Raw genomic sequence first — 21,710 nt, 5'->3', positions numbered from 1 at the left:
TAACACCAACATTATGTTAATAATAAAATACTAAAATATGAAAGGCCGCCAGCTTTACATTTTGGCCAGTTTACAAGTCGAATTACCCTAAATATCTTTCAGATTATTTCACAGCAAGACAACATTTACATAGTCACCGCCTAAGAAACATTATAAGATTTCAAATACCAGTGCATAGAACTGAAGGTTTTAAAAACTCATTTGCCTACCAGGGTGTATTTTTGTTAAACTTTGAAGTATAGAACTTAATAAGATCATGCTCACTTTTCACTTTCAAGAAGAAATACAAGGTTATTTCTGTTAGATTCACATATACCTTTATTGTAATGTTAAGTAATTTTAACTAACGAGTTTAGTATAAAGTAGTATTGTATTGAAACTGCCCACTAATACTGTATTTTTCAGGTAGCAGCTAGCATTTTTCACACATTATGTGAATGTTAACTTTTATGTAATATTTTGTTGTTGCATAATAAACATTTTTTTATTTATTTATTTATTTAAAGACAATAGATTAGCATCACACCACTGTTACCATCAATAAATCTTCATAAATTGTTTGTTTGCCCATAAGATGGTGTCATCTGCAAAAATAGTGAAGAATTCTTTTATTATAAGAGCATTAAAGTCAGACTTTGACTTTGTGTTTTTGTTAATGAATATGAATTTATATTAATGATTATAAATATTTTTTTGATAAGATTATTGCAAACATTACTGCGAGATGTATATATGATTATCTATTAAATATGCATAAATTGTAAAAAAAACTGAAATGGTTATGCTTAATCATAAATAGTAATGATAGAGGGATTGTTCAATCCGGTCTATTCTATCAAGAAATCTGCTAACATGTTGACCAGAATAATATTATAAGTTGTCAGAATAGTGTATTGATTATCTATTCCAATTAGTTTCTGCAAACAGGTCCCAAAAATATTAATATACCAACAATCATTTATTTATGAATATTTTGAAATATGTTTTTGGAAGTGATAAATCAATGTAAATGATCTCACCTAAAATGTATCCTCAAAAAACCTATTTTTTCAATCAATATTCAAGTTTAAAAAATGAAAATACATTTATTTTACTTATAATACAAGAATTTTTATTTAAACTGTCTTTTCAGCCATAACTGATGGAATTGTACGAGGTATATGTAGGGTAGTTCCGATAACACTTCACCGTTATAGAGATAGTGCTTCGCAATCAGAAACGCGGCAATTTATACGAGCATTAATACAGAAACACTCCGCTGTATCAGTAAATTGTTTTATACAACTATTTTCTGATTTAGCAGGACAATTTAAAGGATTAACCGTCACGTAAGTATATTATATTTAATATTTACTTCTTTATTTATTTCAAGTTATTTTATTTTCTGGTTGTTTCTTAAAGAGCAAACTACCTAAAAAATTAGTTCTATCATTATGTCAATTTTAATATTTTCATTTTGCATATACTACTTAGTCTAAAAAGTAAAAAATGGATGTTTATTTAATGGTGCCTATGAAGATTCTTGCACAAATTTATTTGAAAATGTCTTGTAACAGAAGAATTTAAAAATGATCATTTCACTTAGAAGTAGTTTTTTTCTTATTAAAAACTTGTATTGATATTTTGTTTTTTTTTAGTAATAATGTTAGTCAGAGCGCATTATACGCATTAGAATGGACCATTATTTTATTACAATATGGATGGAACACTCAAATGGAGGCAATAACAGAAAACTTTTCCCACCTTTTGAGCTCCCAGGCTGTGTTTTTAACTACCATTGTTGCTTGTGGTCAGAAAAAAAAATACGAGAAGGCATATAGACTGGTAAGTTTTAATGTTAAAACAATTAATCTGTAAAAAATATCATATTGTAACCTTTGAAAATAAGTGTTAATTCAGATTCTCATTTATTGAAAGTCTTGCTAGTTAACAGACTAAATGACTTTTTAAATCTTTAGAAATAGCAATTTTCTCATTTTCTCAATCAATTTTTAGTATCTAGTTGCTTGAAACTTGAAAATCAAGTTAATTTGATTTCATCATGTCTATTTTTGGTACTATTTTAAAATAGATTTCCGTTAACAATCCTTGATTTTCATTTCATTCAACATTGTTTAATTGATTTGTTGTATTGAATGTGTTGTTAGGCATTTTACTTTTTCAAGATCACAATTTATTTTTAAACTATCATTTTAAACGTAAAATTTTTCGCGTTTTCTGAATTTGACATAAAACATAGGGCATTACGAAAATGACCTTGACTCTCAAATAAAAAACCGTAAAAATGAACCGCAAGATGAAATTCCAAGTTACTGATAGTTGTCCCTCCCTCATACCCTACCTAAGTTATGTAGAAGTCATTGCTTGATATCACTCATTTTTACAGAAGATTCAATGTAACCTTATAATAAAAATTGTGTAGCATAATAAGGTAGATTATAAAAAATAGAATTAAATATCTATTTATCATCAAAGCACTTTTTTCTTTCCTCTTACCAATTTATTTTTTCTTTTAGCTCAACAACGTTTGGTCGTCTATTCCAAACCTAGATCAACAATATTTAAGTACACTGAAGTTAATGGAACAATCACAATATGTTGTCATATTGGAATCTGCCTTAGTAAGAAGATTCTCCTCAAAGGATAAATTAGTATTAAACAGCTGTTTGGTAAAATGAAACAAAATTTTTCAATGACTTTCATTGACAGTTAATTCGCTATTTAAGGACCTCTTCGTAGACGCTTTTATTAAGAATTTTATAAGCTGCAAAATGCCACAACCTAGAACAATAACCGAGGGGTGCTATTCCCTATTAGGCCAAATAAATTTAGAGATATTTAAAAAAACAGTAACTCCAGCACTTCAAAAAGCAATGTTGCGCAATCCAGAAGTAATTTTGGAAACCGTAGGAATTATTATTGGCGGGTTAGATATAGATTTAAGTTCGTGCGCCACGGATTTGGGTGTTAGTTTGATAAGTATGTTATTTTTTTTTATTACAAACTATTATTTACTTATTTTCGGCGCCAATATACTAAGTGGTTAAATAATCCCAATAAATGTAATTAAAGGTTATTACTTATAATTTAATAAGTTTAAATATGAACAACAAGCTTAAATAAAAATAATTTAAAGTTATTACACAAGGACATCAAAATTATCAATAAAGTATTATGAGCGTATAATTAATAATAACTATAATATTAATTATAACAGTCAATTATAAGTCGTTTTTCTAAAACCTATTCTCCTTTTATTATCTTCAAGGTGTTTTTCGACCAATTTTCTTTAATGTTTTACTTACAATTTTCTTTAGTATATTTTAAGAAAAAAAATAGTTTATCGAGCTAGGAAATCTTTGAACATGAACATTCTATTCTTGTTTCTCAATAAGTTTCACTAGTTGACCAAACATTTCATTGACTTTTCTGGCTAACATTTTTTTATATCAACATTAAATATGAGCTCAAAGACAATTCTGTCATCTACTTTTTAAGCCTAAATTAGTCCAAATCAAATGAAAAGTGGGGAACTTATGATGTGTAATGTCAACGCATGTGATTTTGCGGTTTTTAACACTGTATTTGACGTCGAAAATACGTTTTTTACTCTCAAACCTTTTATATCATTGTTGCATCTTTACGAAGTTGCATGCAGCATTGCCTTGATCTCAAAAGCTATCTTAACGGTTCTCGATCTTGATGTCTTGATAAAATTGCTCGCCTTGTTCATCACTTTCAGCACCTAAATTCTAAAAATTCATATTACTGTAAATGTATATGATTAATATTTTTTGGAGAAGGTACATTTTTCAATACTAACCAATAGCATTTACGTTTTTTTTGATCATTGTATGAATGAATTGACAAGCGTTTTGCTTCTCTTGTTTCCTAAGAATCCTTGAACATTTTTTGAATAATTTTAATTTTGTTATGAAATGAACATTGGGTTTGATTATAGCGACCCTTAGAACAGTTATTTAGCATTTGCTTATATTTTAAATAATACCTTTTATTTCTATTTGAAACCCACTACATAAATAATACAAAACTATAAATATAATAACAAAAATTTGATACAATCATACATTTTTAGACAACTTACATTCAAAAGATGATAAAGCGCGAACTGATTCTGCTGAAAGCTTAAAGTTTTTGGCGGGAAAAATTAACGATCCAAAAGCAATTGAAGAATTGCAAAAGAAAATATTTGCCGTTTTTCATGGATCTGATGGAAAGCTAACTGTTGCAGAACATAAAATTGGAGTTTTACAGGTGAAATTTTATTGTTATTTATTCCAATTTTATTTTTATTTACTGAAGTGTTAGCAAAAAATGTATTTTTTTAAATCTCTTTCAGTTTAAAATCTTCACACTTCACTCACATTCTCTATTTATTAAAACATTCGTTAATTATTTTCGCTTGATAATATCATGTTTTTTAGGGCGCAGGTAATTTAAGCTACAACAAGATACCTTCGGATAAAAGCACTGATTTAATCTCTAAAGTATGCGCTCATTTCATAAAAGTGCTCGAAAGTGAAGTTCACGAAAAAACCTTAATTTTTGCACTGGAAATGTTATCATTATGGACATCGAAAATTTCGGACGAGGTGCCGAATATTTTGCTAGACTTTTTTAAGGTAAATTCCTCTTTATAGTATTCTTATTTTTTTATTTATTTGTTTGATTTCTGTTGTATTGATTTGGTTTTTTTTTTAAATGTAAATTTTCAAAATGAAAAAATGTATGGAAACTTTTAATAATGTTCCTTTGATAAATTTGTGAGAAGTCTTTTAAATATTGCTAAAATGCATGAACAAGTATTATCGTTCTTAACAAGAAAGGTTTGCTATATTTTTTAAACAAATTCTATTAATATGGTTCTACAAATGAAACTAAAGGTATAGATATCAATTTAGTGACATACAACTTTTCAAAAATGCAATACCGCATATACTATTACAAAAGAATCAAATTCTAAATATTAAAGATATTTTTATGTGTTTATTTTGTAAACAAACAAAATTAGCGTTTCAAAATGATGATCAACTTCATTATTTTATTGTGTATAACAATATCTTGAAAGTCTTTCTTATTCAATAGATTTTTATCCTTCATAGGGCTCACCCAAGTGCACAGTAGGTCTATCCATAATAGACTTATTACTTTATCTGTCTATTTTATTTGTCTTTTTTGCTGTACTATTCAGCTCTTTAGTTCTGGGTCTAGTGTGTCTTTTCCTAATATTTTTTTGAAAAATTTCATGTCCAATAAAAAGACTAGCAGATCCTCTTCTGTTTCGTCATCTTAAACAGTTTCTATACTTTTTCCATCATAGTATATAAAAAAAAGAAGCTTTTTCATGAAATATAAAATAATATAATGATATAAAAAGAATCATTTATTATTTTCATAAAAACTTTATTGAATTTCACAAAGTATAATAATCAAGAAACATCGAACTCAAAATTCAAGAAAACTGGTTTAATTATGTCAATAACAGTAACTAATCTTTGTCTTGCAGACCGGAATTGCTCAAAAATCATCCACTACCACTTTAGTGAAAGTCGCATTAATTCAGTGCATGATTAGTACATTTAACAATTCGAAAAAATTAACTAAGGCCTCACCTCTAACAGCAAGTCTATTAAAATCTGTCGAAAAAGCAGTAGCGCAGCCCATGCAATTTTTAATCGTAACTGAAGGTTTGTGTGCCGCGGTTTTGTTATTCAAGCTGGCGGAACTTGAGAAAAGTGAAATTAAGGAAAATAATGCATTCCTTAATGCTGTTACGGATATGGACAAGCAAATATTTTTGAATGAGAAATTCTTGTCTTCGATTGCCGAAGAAAATTTGGTATTTGTTGCACAGCTCACTTGCTATTTGCTAGAAAATTATGAAGGAAAAATACGAAATAAACAAGATGATGTAATAAGAGCCTTAATATTTTCTGCGCTCAGTCCAACTACAACGACAGTGCGCAAAAGATGCTTAGAGATTATACAAACAATTCAATCATCAAAAGTGATAATTAATATTTTGCATAATTTAGCAACAAAAACCAACCTTACTTTTAATAGCGAAGAGAAAAATTTTAATGCACATGCTTTAACCGACCTAATCGTGACTCTTGTTCAATGTGGGAATATGGATCGTGACCAGAAAGTGGTAGCTGCCTTGTTGCCATGTAGTATAAAAGAGGTCAATACGTTGTATCCAAATTTCTGGATTAAGCTTGTGAAGAAAATGGGTTTGGAGGTAAAGGATGTCATATGCAAGCAAAAAGAAGAGTTAAAAAGGATATTAGTGAATGGCTATGTCTCTTCAGAGGTACGTATTTTAGTTACATTTCTGTTTTTAGATGGCAACTTGAACACTGAGAAAAATATCCTATTTTTTTAAATTTGATAAAAGCATTATAAATAAATTCTAGTTTTTTAAAATAATTGAATTCTAATAAAATGAATTCTACTAATTTTTGTTCAAGTTGCACGATGGGTTTTTAAACTTGGATGTGTAAGCTACATAACAAGTTTATCATAATTTAACATTTAAGTATACAGGTTTAATCTAAAATTTCAAATTGTTTCTTGAATTGAGATTTTGACTTAAGTCTGCTTCGATCTATTTAATTTTCAAACTAATGAAAGTTTTGTTTACTTCTCCTTTACTTATTAGGCTTACTTTTATTTTTTTTATTTTATCTTGAAAATTAGTACAACTTTGCAGCTTTACTAACTAATTTATGCATTTTAATATTTTTAAAGTTTGGCTGATCATTCAAATTAGAAGATTTTCGGAATATAGAAATTTGGTTATTTCTATATTCCGAGGAAACCTATCCTAAGCAGGTTTGAATCTATTAGTTCTGCTTTAATTAATTACAAATTAGATAAGAAATAATAGACTCTTCTTTTTTAGTCTAATTACTTAGATCACTATTTTATTAGACATTGCAGTGTTATGTACAAAAAAGAACACACTGTTTCCTAAAATAGTTCTTCAACATATTTATTTCTCCAACCAAACCAAACATTTCATTAACATATGAAGAGAAAAGTTCCCAACACCCTAGATCAAAATTTATGATTATCAATTATTTCTAATACTCTGAATTTTACTACCAATTTACTTACTTAACTTGTGAACGGTATTTCTATAAATACCAATATTTTCTATAGGTCTATATTTGCTCTATTATTTCGTTTTGATTAATAGGTTTAACGGTTTTTATGAGAATTTTTCATTGTAAAAAAAATAAGTCTCTTTTTACAATGTAATTTTTATAGAAGCAATTATTCTTCAGCCTTCAAGTACAAATATCCAGAATGCCAAGAACATTTTATTCATAAATAATGATTTTGACTTCAGTTTTCCTTTCATAAAATTTAAAAGTAAATGTAAGCTTTTTGTAACCAGATTTTGAACTAATTAGAATAACCTTAAGATAAAGTATTCAACCTTGCTTAATAATGGTAATATTAATTATTACAATGAATCCGTCAAATAAGTTATTTTGAAGTTCAAAAAAATAGAATATACTGACTAATTACTCTTTGAAGAAGGGGAACCGCATGTAGATGGTGCCTCCCTATTAGTTCAACAAACTAAGGTAAAATCAAAGTTTTTCGAATCAACAAAAATCCAATACATTTATCGTAGAATTTAAAAATAAGAATTAAATTTTGTGACCCTATGTTTCTGTTAAGGGAATACGTAAAGTATACCCGAAATATCCCGTATGGTACTTTGAAGTTCTGGATAATATTTCAATATAACCTCTCTTATCAGGTTTAGTTTATTGTTAATTAAAGGTAAATATTGTTTCTTTTCCACTAAACCTCATTACGTGCTAATTGTAATTTTTACGCTAAACTGCATTTAATATATTAGCAAAAATCATTTACTAGAGCCAAAGATTGATAATACAATTTATTATTTAACAGAAAACAATTTCATGGTTTGAAGAGCTTATGCAACAATTTTTTTTTTAAATCATTAATTAATTAATTTATTATATTCGTTTGTTTCAGTTAAAAGTTTTACTTACATTTAATTGATTTTACCTTAAATTAACTTTATTTTCTTAAATTACCGCTAAATATTTCAGATGTACGAAAATGCCCTAGCCACGCTCCTCTCAATAAACGCCGACCTATTTATCTCCGATCTCGTAAAAAAAATTGAATCTAACCTTCAAAACAATGCCTATTTACAAGTAACAAAAGACGACTATTTTACCTATTTAACCCCCGAAGGCGAACTATACGATAAGTCGGTTATACCGGGCGATGACAAAATTAACGCTGAAATGAACTTAAAAAGAGAAAGTAAGGCATATAGTTATAAGGAACAATTGGAGGAGTTAGCTTTAAGGAGGGAAATTGAGGAGAAGAAGAAAGGGAAAGAAGGAAAAGTTAAATATACCGCAAAACAATTGGAGGCAATAAAAAATCAAACGATAAAGGAGGAGGGAGTGAGACGAAGATTAAAAGAGGTTAGTGTTTATTTTAATTCGGTAATTTTTATAGTATTATTAGATATTGCCATTCCTTTTGGGCTGTTTTAGCAGCTTTGCCTGAATTTCTTTCTAGGATAATATGAAGGATAACATGAATGAAATGATGAGTAGGTTGACAAAGAATTAATATTTTATAATAAACTTATTTTGAATTGACAGTTTAGTAACATGGAACATTAGTCGATACTAAAAGCAGCCAATTCCTCGTTAGTTACATTATATTGTTTGGAAAAAATTCAAATTTATTAAAAAAACAACTAATTCAAAAGATTAGAAGTTAGAAATAGCGCTTACGACGATTATTTACGGTTTGAATAAGAAACTGAAGGGTACTGAATTTTTAGATAAATAACACTCCACTAAAACTTGTAGAAGCTTTTATAGTGTCATTTGAAGTTGAAGGTATTGTATGGTACTTTTAATACAGGGCTACGAAAACCGTAAAAATATTTTTTTAACATAACTATAGGCAATAAAGTATAGATTTTTTTATCTGGTTTTTGATAGATAAATCTATGTCAGATCAGGGATAATATAGAGAAGAAACATAGGCTTCAAATTGGATATATATTTTAACAAACCTAGCAAAGCACTTAACCATTTTGCTCCACATTTTTAATGAATCTGATATCTAGTAGGCAATACATTCTTTTTTTTATTACGATAAAGTAGATTGGTAGATTGGTAAAGTTAAAGATGACCGAGAAAACTCTTGGCAAAGCAAAAGAGGTCACCTTTTTTTAAATAGGTGTAATAATTTGCACCAGCATATTTGCTTACAACTTAAAATAGGTGCATATCATTTTATGATGAATGAACTAGATTTGAATAAATAAACTCGTACGCCCAAGCTTTCCAAGATCACGCGAACTTACCCGTTAATCTTTTAAACCAACTCTCGAAATAAGTGTTAAAAAAAAATAGAGAACTTAACCAAAAAAGCACGATTTTTCTATTGTACTTAGTATAAATTGTAGTCCAAATGTTATTTACTAGTGAATACACATGACAACTTTATATCTCAAAATATTGTATTCCAATCGTTTAGGTGTGTAGGATAATTTTCCTTTGGGTTTACGACTAGTTTGTTCCTTTTAATTATATGTGTCTGGATAGGCTTTAGCCTGCTGCATGAATAGTATAGAGATTAGCCGAGGTGAGGTGTTAAAATTGGATTTTTTTGTCATTTCGTTTTCCTAAAGTAAAGGGTATTTTAAATTCACGTAATTTCACTTGATATAAAAGAAAGTAAAAAACTTCGTGTATAATGAAGTCGAATTTTACTTATAAACTCTCAGATTTTCTGTTAATACAGTCAAAATAGCTGAAGTTAAGACATCTACAATGCTAAAAAGTGGCAAAGTGCTAGATTGCGTTAAATTGGAAGCTAATGAACCTGATGAAGATGAAGCATCAAGTGATGAAATGATAAAGCTCACTGATATTGTGAACACATAATCAATCGGAACACTATTATATGCATCGAAACCCCTACATGGCACATATTTTTAGTGAGGAGAATATTTAACTAAAGCTCTAAAGAATCTGGAAGGATTAAGAGTTACATGTAAGATACTTTTATAGCGTAGAGATTTGACACAACCTCTCTCTCGACATCTAAAATAACATTAACAGCACATTTTGTAAATATTTTTATATTACTAAAATTATTGAAACTTTTAAAAAAAAAATTACTTGGCTGCAATTATTTCGATCAGAATGGACCTCTTATATTATTATATTAATTTTTCTCTATTAATATTATATTCTTATGGTAAAAACAATGTTGGAAATTAAAAATGTTTATTTAAATTAAACTTTTTAATATATTTTCTAAAGTAATAGAAGCTCTGAGGAATATGAGGTATTTGGTGTTATTGCCTTTCCATAATTATGGCTACTACTGTGTATTGTTGTTTGATACATCTTAGTTTTCTGTATCTTTGTATTTCCAGACATAATAATTGAGGCTAGGAGCGCACTAGTGGACAAGTTCCTATTTATTACCAATAAATCGACTTAAAATGTAAAAAGTTTTTTTTTCAAAAAATGGTGAATTTGTTATTTTGTGTATTATGCATTTAATCAACTTGAGTTCGAAATATGTAAGAAAAAGTAAAATACGTAAAATATGCAATTGTGTAAATATATATATACACACAATTGCAAAAGTGATTATATTGCCATATAGTAAGTTATAGAGAAAAGTGGCTTAATCTAATTTGCAAGTGACACAGAACTGAAAGGTATTGAATGATATAAAGAAAAAAGAAAATGAATTTTGTATGGGTTGATACACTATTGTACACATAGCCTCTGTTGTAATAATGCTATAATAATGCATTAAAGACAATTTTGTTCTTTTAGCTCGACGAAATAATCATAAGCACTGTCTCGATGATCAACGCAGCAGCACTCGGTGATCCCGTTCAACTTTCACTTCAGTATAAAAATTTACTTCCATTAATTTTACAAAACTTACAATCACCACTGGCAGCGCCCTATCTAACAAAACTTTTCTTTGATCTAAGAAAAACTGTGTTTTCTCAGGATTTGGCAGCGCTAGGTGAACAAATCGCTATACTTACTTTAAGACTGTATAAACCCCAATGTGATCTTAATCCAGACTGGGAGGAAGAAAGTATTTATAAAGCGATGGGCCGAGTAATACATTTACTAAATAATTGTACGGTACCCAAAAAGTCACAGGAAAATGTAATTCCTCTCACGGTCGCGGCTTTTAGTTACGTTTTTCCTCTTTTAAAAATGAGTTTATCGTCAAGTTACGCGAAAACTCACGATGAGTTTGTCCACGAGGGGCTCCAAGTTATTTCAGCACATGCCAAATTAAGGGGAGACGAAACTGAAGAAATCAAGGAGAAACTTCGGCATCCTAAGTGGTTGCCTACGAAACAAATGTTTTTGTTATTGGTTGACATTATTTGTAAGTATTTTTAACATAAACAATTTAATAAAAAAATATCTTGAAGAACATTCACATTAAACTATTGCTGAGTTTGTCTAATGATTACAATTTAAAAAGTCAATCTCAGTCTCATTTCACTTTGATGTGCGAATAAATGCAATAAGATTATGATTTTATAGGCAGCAGTTCAGGTAGGGTACAGGCCCAATCTGAAGCATGCTTATTGGATGTTGCTCATAGCGTGAGCGGGAAACCAGGCTGCGCAAAAGCAACTTTAGATGAAGTCGATGTTTTATTAACGGCCCTACAAAGCCCAATCGATGTAGTGAGGGATGCTGCCTTAAGAGCACTCCTGATTATGGTGGAGGCTTTATCGACTTTCCAAAGTGACAATGAGTATACGTTAAAGTTAAACAAGCGTATTTGGATTGCCAAATATGATGATAATCAGGAAAATAGGTAAGAATTGACTCCTTTGCTAAAAAAATGTGATAAGTGTGATAATATACAGTCTTGGTAAAGTACCACCAAACTGACATCTAGTGTTCTCGTTCAGGGATTTTTTTCACATATAATCTTAAACAAAGGAATTTTTTTCTTTAGAATTTCATCCGAATTGAAACAACAAATTTACTCTATTTTAATTTATGATGATCCGGCCAAATTTCAATTACTAAGTTTTTTATTTATTTAGTATTGATATCCAATAATTCATAAATATATTGAACTATTATTCCTCGATTTTCTCATAATAATTGTTTTAAATGTCGTAGAATGTACTTAAGCAAGTGTGAATGAGGTTAGTAAGATTACCGAATCGTCGAGTTCCAAGCTAACTTATTCCAACATTTACACAGCTACACTAGGAAGAAATCTTCGGTAAAACGGTTTTTTAGTTCTTGAAATCATCACTAGACTATGAAAAGCAGTTGTTTAAAATGCAATTCATTCTTTTATTTAAACTTTTTTATAAGATGCATTTAGTCAGAAACAGAAACACTCTGAGACCATTCGTCTTATAATGAGATTAAGAAATGATTTACGCAGTTTAAAATGCTAAATTTCTGAATTGTAATTGAAACTACTGGTAATATATTATAATTAGTTATGTGTTTCCGCACAACAATCGCCAATAGGATTATTCCATTGTATTTATATTGTTGGCAACAAATGCGATGTGTGCGAAATTGATTTTTGACTGAGGCATAGTTGATTTAATTGATTTTTACCGGCGATTTATATGTATAGTTTCCTAGACTTTGATGTGGCAAATATTTTTGTAGTTAGTTTGCAAAAAACCGAAATACCTTAATTTTGAACATAATAATTCGTGATCGACTCAATCAAATGCCTTTGAGTAATCTAATAGTATTAGCACAGTAGCTAATTTTTTGTCTAATCTGGTTGTTATTCTATCAATAACATTGAATAGCATGAGAATCATGCTAAAACCTAATCTTAAATCCGATTGGTGGGTAGCAATAAAGCCAAACCATTTACATACATAAATAACCGCTTATATAATTTTTTTTTCTAAAATATAACCCCGCTTTACATTTTGACCTTTAGAAATTAAAATTTATATTGGCTTTTGCATTAGTCTTATCTAAAGCTCCATATTAATAGTTGTGATTACATGAAAATTAGCCTTAAATTAACCCTATGGATCTGTTTTTTCATTTAGAGATCTTGCTCACAAACTATGGATCGAAGCAAAAATGAAGTTCCCGGTTCAATATAGCCATTATCTTATGGAAGATATTGAGCATCCGGTAGAATGTGTTCAGAGAGCGGCGGCAAAATCTCTGGCCGCCCTTTTGGAAACAGCTCCCGACCAGGTTGAGCCTACCATTAAGAACCTCTTAAAAATCTACTCCGATCGGCTTAAAGTGAGACCGTAATACGTTCTATGTTAATTTAAAAATTATATGTCAAATTTTTAGATGATTCCTGCCAAATTAGACGAGTTTGGTCGTGAGATAGAAAAGGCCGTGGATACATGGTATCCCCGCAGAGGCGTGGCTTTGGGCATCAGCGAACTAGCCAGTCAAATAACCCCCGAGTTGGTCGGAGATTTAATGCAGTTTTTTGTATTTACCTCGTTGAGTGACCGCAACGAAAATGTGCGCAAAGAAATGCTAAATGCTGCCTTGAAGATTGTCGATTTACATGGAAAGGTAGAAAAAACCTTTATTTTAATATGTAAAATAATTATACTCTTTAAATATATTATGTAAGCTAATTGTTTTAGAAGGATCCGTAGAGTTTTTTAATAATGAAAATTTGATATAATTTTTTTTTCAGGAAACCGTTAGCACTTTATGGCCGGTGTTTGATAATTTTATGAGTAAATCATCAAAATCAGCCCATTATGATATTGTCAAACAAGCGGTCGTCGTCCTTATGGGTTGCTTGGCCAGGCATTTAGATAAAGATGATGAGAGAATTAAACCGATTTTTTCACGGCTAGTGCAGGCTTTGTCTACGCCTTCACAAACGGTAGGCTTACTATTTTATATCAAAGTGTGAAAGATGAGAAAATGATAATAGTGAAGATTAAAATATTTTTTTTTAACAATAATACCTCTTTTGCTTTTGCTTTATATGGATGTTGATACTTTATAACTTTATGTAACAAACCGTTGTTATTCCAAGTTTTGCTTAAGGTTTACCAGAGACATCTTTAAATCGGTAAAAGATAAGTAGTTTGAATTTGGTAATATATATTTAGAAAACTCTTACATTTTATTTCAAAATTTTTGATTAAACATGTTTATTTTCTATTTTTTTTCTTTTGATATTTCACACAAAACAATACTATTCTTAATACCTTTTCATTTACATCCCTAATTTACATTCACTTGCTAGTTTTTGGCTACGCAGATGATTTTAAAATATGGATTTTGAAACTGAAACAATAAACAAACCAACAAGGCGTAAATATTCTACAACTCAAATATTAAGAATCTTCAAAACGGTTTTGGAATGGTTATTTTCTACTTTTGTAAATTTGTTTTATACAGGATTTATTACCGTCGATGGTAGATTAAATATTGATTAAGTTTTGCAAAATGAGCTAGAAATCAAAAAGTAGTATCTAGGTTGCTTATGATGTGTGCCAAATATCAAATTTTTATATAAATGCATTCAAAAGATAAGAGGGGAGAAGGACAATTAAGAGCCGCACGGTATATGTATTAAGTTGTGAAGAAAAATGCAAGAAATATAAACCGCTTCGGGAATATTAAATGTCTTGCGGGTTGATAACTATTAACTTTTAATAACTATTAACTGGGAATTTTTAAGCATTTTACATTTTTTGCTTCATTAACATCAATAAAGTATTTTTTTTTTAATAAAAAAGAGAAAGATTTTTCAGTTCGTAAGTGATACATGATAAAAATATAGTTTTTAAAATCGGTTCTTTAAATGTTAATCTTCATTTTTTTTAATAATAATGATTTTATATGTCTTTAAATTAAAATAAACCCAAATCTACTGATTCGGGCATTAATCGACTTTTTTAATTTATGTATAATTTTTTAAAACTGTATAATAAAGTGTAGTCATATAAAGGTGTGGCTGGTACCATACACTTATTATATTTGACTTCCACTGCCACATTTCCTAACTAAGTTCATCATAATTTTTTTAAAGGTACAAGAAGCCGTGGCTAATTGTCTCCCTGCACTCGTACCCTCCGTAAAAGAGGAGACGCCCGGTTATATCAATAAACTTCTCCATCAATTGTTAAAAGCGGACAAATATGGTGAGAGGAAAGGAGCAGCATATGGGTTGGCCGGATTGGTGAAAGGTTTGGGTATATTGGCACTTAAGCAGCACGACATTATGACCAAATTAACGGATGCTGTCCAGGATAAGAAGAATTATAAACATAGAGAAGGTAAGCCTTGCCCAAACTCTTGGTTTTAAAACCTAAAATAAAATATATGGGTATCCCGTTCAAATAGATCATAAGAATCGTGTGAAAAACTTGTTAATAGTTTTTGAATGGTAACTTCTTCTGAATTTCGGCATTCTGCAAAGTATTATTAGTTATAGGCTATATTGCGCTGTAGATGTGGATTCTAAAGTTCTACTATTAGTTCTTAATATTTTTAATGACGCTACACTAAATATTTTTTATTATTAGAAGAAAAAAAAACAATAGGTGAAAACTATTTAACACAGACAATGTTTCAAGGATGCTGATGTTATTAATAATGCATTTTTAACTTACCTCATAACACAGAGTTATTACAAGCAATATCGGGCAAATGAAAGTTCCGCCTATGAATCGTTACGGAAAGCAACAAAAAAGTGATAACGTTAACTCTTTAGTACAAGAATCATCAATCAATTTTCGTCAGCAGAATACAGAATAAAGGTTGATTCAAGATATAGATATCGCTTTATCAATTTTATTACAGTATTCATAGCATTATCACAAATTCTTATTTGCAAAGCTTGTGATTTTTTTGGGGACAATCCGTGAAATTTCCAAAGATCGAGGATTCTATAATATAAATGCCATTCCACAAATTGAAAATGATGCATACGATATTAACCGACGTATTGTTTTTGCAATGAGTCTCCTGGAAAATTTTTTCATTCATTTATTCATAAAAATTAACCGTGTGATTTCTACTGCCACGAGTGCGGTGAGTGAATTTTTAATGAAGAAAAGTCATCTGATTGCTATGTTTACTATGAGAAAACTGATGCGCAGGAAGTCAAAACTGCAGATAGTAGGCTGAAGTGATGGAGTAAAAAATACCAGGAAGTCAGCTTTGCGTATAGAAAAGAGGGAAGATAAGCGCAAGGAAAATGATATTAAGAGTACACCATACAACATCCAGTATTAAAAAACGTGTCCAATCTTTCACAGTTTTGCATAATTTCAACATCAACATTCGTAAAACAATCCTTTAAGGCCTATCGTAAGATTCTCTGAAAATATTTAATAGATTTTGATTTATTATAATTTAAATTAACAAAAACACAATTAATGTATAAAGCATTTTCTCTAAAAAAGTCTATAATTCAAAAGCGTGCCAATATTTCAACAAATCCCTCCGACAGGTCATAGATAAAATGCAATAAACTACTGTAATTTTTTGTTCCGCAGTGGGATAAGAATTCGAGGAACTACACCCGGAAACAGTTGTACTTGTTCCGCAAGAACTGTTGTATGAAATAGGGTGTAATTCGTTCATTTCTCCATTTATTCACAGAAAAAAAATTAATTTACACATCAATATATCAACAATAAAATACCAGAATACAATTTTTTTCAGTGGTTTGTGTTTTCTTGAAAAAAATTTTGAATCTAGACTTCATTTTACGCTCTCCAAGGCAACGTAAATCCTTGATTAATAAGGATTTCTTGGTAGTAACCAATAATTATAATAACTTATTAAATTAATTATGGGTGTAACCTGAATTAACAATAAATCGTAAGAAAACTGGGAGAATATATTCACGTATTAGTATTAACACTTTTAATTTTTTAATAAAATTAAATAATACAGTAATAGTATGGGCTGAAGTGGTTAAAAACCTGAGCTTAATTATGATTAGTAGAAATAGAAAACTTATACTAGAAAGATACTAGTATAACTTTGTCCTTGAATATCTTGATACTCTTCCTATAAAAATTAAGAAACTTTTAACTTGAAGTCTGGCCCTTTTTTACATGTAATATATTCCAAAGGTGGTGATCATCTTAGTTGCATAATTCAGTTAAAAAGTACTTGACATCAAAGAACTGGTCTATTTATCTAAAATTGTCCTGATGGGGAAAAATTTCAATAATATGTGGTTTAGGCTTAATATAGATAGCCTTCGGCACAGTACAGAATTCTTTGATTTACTTTTAACGGTATTTATTTTTAATTCACTATAATTGCTCGTAATTTTAAGGGTTTCAGAAAATATCATTTAAAAGTGTCAAGAAATTAGTCTGTGATCTCTAAATGTATAGGTTTTATTGTATTTATTGTATTCAGCTGGTTATTGTTAATACGCTTTGTCGGTACTCAACTTTATATGCATGTCTTTTTGTATCTATAGTCTAATAAAGGTTAATTAATTTTTATCTTAGGTGCTTTGTTCGCATTTGAGATGCTCTTTCAAACTCTGGGAAAACTATTCGAACCTTACATCGTCCATGTCTTACCTCACTTACTGCAATGCTTCGGTGACACCAGCCAATACGTTCGTGTGGCAGCCGATGACACTGCTAAAGTAGTCATGTCGAAACTGTCTGGCCACGGAGTCAAACTTGTTTTACCATCATTGTTGGAGGCTTTAGAAGAGGATTCGTGGCGCACCAAAACAGGCTCTGTTGAACTTTTGGGAGCAATGGCATACTGCGCGCCTAAACAGTTATCCTCATGTCTTCCAAGCATCGTACCGAAATTAATAGAAGTTTTAAGTGATTCTCACATGAAAGTGCAAGAGGCCGGAGCTACAGCATTAAAAGTTATTGGCTCCGTAATAAGAAATCCGGAAATTCAAGCAATAGTTCCAATATTGTTAAAAGCTTTACAAGATCCATCCAACAAAACTCAAGTTTGTCTTCAAACCTTACTGGATACACAATTTGTGCATTTTATCGACGCGCCATCTTTGGCATTAATAATGCCGGTAGTACAAAGAGCGTTTATTGATCGCTCGACGGAAACAAGAAAAATGGCTGCGCAGATTATCGGCAATATGTATTCGTTGACCGATCAAAAGGATCTTATGCCTTATTTGCCGACGATTATACCGGGATTAAAAATATCGTTATTGGATCCTGTGCCAGAGGTAAGCTGTTTTTTTTATTTGATAAAAAAATCACTATGTTTTATAATTCAACTAATCGAAAAATATATTTATATGGGATATTCCAAGGAATGTAGCATATAAATTTCGTGAAGTGTCCTATACAATAATAATATACAGTTCTTTGATTTCCAAACGAACCACCCTTAATAACTTCTTAAAAAAGAAACACGTCAATCTAGATATGTTATGTCAATGAGGACGCGATTTACAGAACTTGGTCAAATATAAAATTAAACGCTTCCCTGTATATCTAGACGTTTTTTTTTAAGAAGTTATTACGGGTAATGTATTTTAAAGATTAAAGCACTATTTAATATAGTTTTTATTTCATTCCTCAAGGGCCATTGATGTGATTTTATATTAAGGTTGATTATGGGATTAACTGAAACTCGCAGCCTTGTAAAATCCTATAATGCTAAAGTTTTGGCCTATATTAAGCGAACTTCAGGACGCTACAATTGTTAAATATGATCTAAAATTACATACTTAATAGAATCAATAAAATAATATAAATAGAGTTAAAAATATCTAAATGAAGATATTAAAGGATTGTTTTTTGAGGATTGTAAATATTTCTTACTTGCACGGAAATAATTAGACTTCTTGTTAAATTTGGAAAATATTCTAATATAAAAAAAATAATTTTATATGATGTATCTAATAACTGTATATATATTTTTGGACACATTGATATACATATAAAGAGAATCCCATAACTAATGGTAAACAATTTAACAGCAGGTTTAAATAAAATTTCCTAGTCTGAATGTCAAAGACAACCAAGATACAGGGTGATAAACATAATGTGATTTTTTCGAATTTTGCTCATAATTTAGGTTTGCCATATGAAAAAAAACATATTCCACATTTTATTAAAAACAAAGAATAAATCACTCTGTATTTTGGCTGTCTTTGACTTTCGGACAAGGAAAATTTAACTTACACTTATTTTTCTTAAAGGTCTCTGCTTTTAAATTAGTTACCATTATATATAGGACATCCTGTATAAAATAAATAATACATCGACTAAATATCTAATTTCAGAGCAATAATAGTATTATAAATTATTCGCCGTGAAGACTTCTTGAATTTCAAAAATGTTTCATTGAAACAGAATATATCCTAAACCAAATTAGCAACGAAAACTTGAAAATGAAGAAAAGAAAGAACATTTTTAACATAATATTAGATCGCTCACATATGTAACAACTTAATCACTGAAAAAAAGTTCTAACATCTGAAAAGAACACAAAACAGTTTGAAAAGGGTCAGCCTAATTTGCACACACGAACACCATTGCATAAAAATAAAAAGAAGAATCTTTGCAAGAAGCTTTATAACAAAAAAAAAGTGACATAAGTATTTTACGAGGCCTAATTATATAGTTGTAACTATGAAAAACTAATAATTCCTAAAAAAAATATATTTTAGTTTTTTTTTGAATTAATATTCTTTTATTATACTAAATTTATACTTTCACACGTAACTATTCTAGCGCCTTGAGTATTAGTGGCTTAGAGATTAAAAGGTCTGGAATTTGTTAGCACATTCTGCTTAAAAATGCTCATTCTTGGTCCAATGAAGCAAAAAACTAATAAACTACTCAATTTTAAACTTGAATCTAGGTCCGTTCTGTAAGTGCTCGTGCTCTGGGTGCAATGGTACGCGGCATGGGTGAATCAAATTTCGAAGATTTGCTGCCATGGCTGATGCAAACTTTAACATCTGAAACCAGCTCGGTGGATAGATCAGGGGCCGCTCAAGGCCTTTCTGAAGTTGTCGGAGGATTAGGTGAGGTTTCGTGAATTATTTGCTTTTATTCTATTGATTGTGAAAAGTGTGATGAAGTTTTCAATTTTTGTGCTTTCTGAGTAGAATCTGGAATAGGATCAGTGGACAGTACTTAAATAATATTTAAGAATTAAAATCTATACTATTACAAGTAATATCGTTCTTTTTCCCTTTTTTTTAATTATTATTTCACAAAAGTGATAACAGAATAATACCAACTTTTTAAAAACAAGCTAGATATGTATTTAACGTAAAAGCCGTACATATACCGCTAAAAAAACATACACGCATCCAAAAATGAATTATAAAACATAATAAAGTATGTATAAAATCTTTAAGAATAGACACAAATACCGAATTAATACCACCATAAATTTTATAAACTCAAGTCACGGAATATCAACTACATTATCTAAATTTGAATTTAAAGAGCATTCACATAAAAAATTAATTTTTTTACGCTTAGGCCACTACGTTTAACATTTTTTTTAATCTAATTCAAAATGTAATATCCTAATTCTTTGAAACTATTTACAAATCTCTTTTTTTAATCCTGATAGATTTTCTTTCTGTAATTTGAGGAGCAATAATATTAAAAAAATTAGACTTGGAGGCTTGGTATTAAATTATAATCTCTAGTGGGTCTAATAAAAATGATATACAAAATCTTTTAAAAAGGCAAAGTTTACCTAAGGAAAATATTGGAAAATTTTAACATTGACAGTTACAACCCTGTATACTTTTTAAACCCAAACTAAAATGAATTAAGAAAATAACTTAGTTTATTAATTAGCATTATTATTAGTTTTTAAAGCGACTTCGCTCTAGCATCACTCAATGTCAAATATAAGACCGATTTCAGCTAAAAAAATAAACACTACTTATCCTAAGAAAGAGTCAATATCAGTTAGCAAAAAATACTTTGAAGAGTAGAATGCACAACTAATATAAGGGGATCTTATTTAAAATAACAAAGTTGGTATCCATCTTCAACAAACGATGATAAATCCATATCACAAAGAATCTCTTTTATAATTATTACTTTTAAAAATCTTGTTGGTCGAATATATTATATTGAAATAATATTTCCTAAATAAGTCATTTTTTTTCAGGCGTAGAAAAACTCCACAAACTTATGCCTGAAATAATCAGCACGGCAGAGCGCGCTGACATCGCACCCCACGTTAAAGACGGCTATATAATGATGTTTATTTATATGCCTTCGGTATTTACCAATGAATTTACCCCATATATCGGACAAATTATCATTCCAATACTGAAAGCTTTAGCCGACGAAAACGAATACGTCAGAGACACAGCGTTAAAGGCTGGTCAACGAATTGTTAATTTGTACGCCGATTCGGCCATTTTGTTATTGTTGCCTGAATTAGAGAAGGGACTTTTTGACGATAATTGGCGGATAAGATATAGTTCAGTACAGCTCTTAGGAGATCTACTATACAGGGTGTCTGGTGTTACAGGAAAAATGAGTACAGAGACAGCTAGCGAGGATGATAATTTCGGGACAGAGCAGAGTCATTTGGCGATTATTAATGCATTGGGTAAGTTGTTTATTACAATATTGGTCATAAATGGATAAACAAATTGTAAATTTTATTTATTATTGCGTAGCATAG

At 29.8% G+C, this 21,710-nt stretch overlaps 2 protein-coding genes across 3 annotated transcripts in view; one reads left to right on the top strand and one right to left on the bottom strand.

Annotated features, from left to right (window-relative positions):
• LOC126741041 (H/ACA ribonucleoprotein complex subunit 2-like protein) overlaps positions 1-21,710 on the bottom strand; it is a 59,568-nt gene that overhangs the window by 7,467 nt on the left and 30,391 nt on the right. The window lies entirely within an intron of this gene.
• Positions 1-21,710, top strand: part of LOC126741042 (eIF-2-alpha kinase activator GCN1) — a 42,953-nt gene that overhangs the window by 1,629 nt on the left and 19,614 nt on the right. The window contains 17 exon segments of the mRNA XM_050447317.1: positions 1,133-1,328; positions 1,638-1,824; positions 2,517-2,669; positions 2,727-2,979; positions 4,097-4,275; positions 4,446-4,643; positions 5,528-6,334; positions 8,115-8,501; positions 10,893-11,469; positions 11,631-11,910; positions 13,136-13,340; positions 13,395-13,628; positions 13,756-13,950; positions 15,109-15,355; positions 17,555-18,261; positions 19,908-20,073; positions 21,186-21,635. Of these exon segments, the coding sequence (XP_050303274.1) occupies positions 1,133-1,328; positions 1,638-1,824; positions 2,517-2,669; positions 2,727-2,979; positions 4,097-4,275; positions 4,446-4,643; positions 5,528-6,334; positions 8,115-8,501; positions 10,893-11,469; positions 11,631-11,910; positions 13,136-13,340; positions 13,395-13,628; positions 13,756-13,950; positions 15,109-15,355; positions 17,555-18,261; positions 19,908-20,073; positions 21,186-21,635 (5,421 nt within the window).

This window comes from Anthonomus grandis, chromosome 10 (assembly GCF_022605725.1).
Source record: "Anthonomus grandis grandis chromosome 10, icAntGran1.3, whole genome shotgun sequence".
In the NCBI taxonomy this organism is placed as follows: Eukaryota; Metazoa; Arthropoda; class Insecta; order Coleoptera; family Curculionidae; genus Anthonomus; species Anthonomus grandis.
The sequence above is the reverse complement of the archived record's forward strand: the minus strand, read 5'-3'. Positions and strand labels throughout refer to the sequence as shown.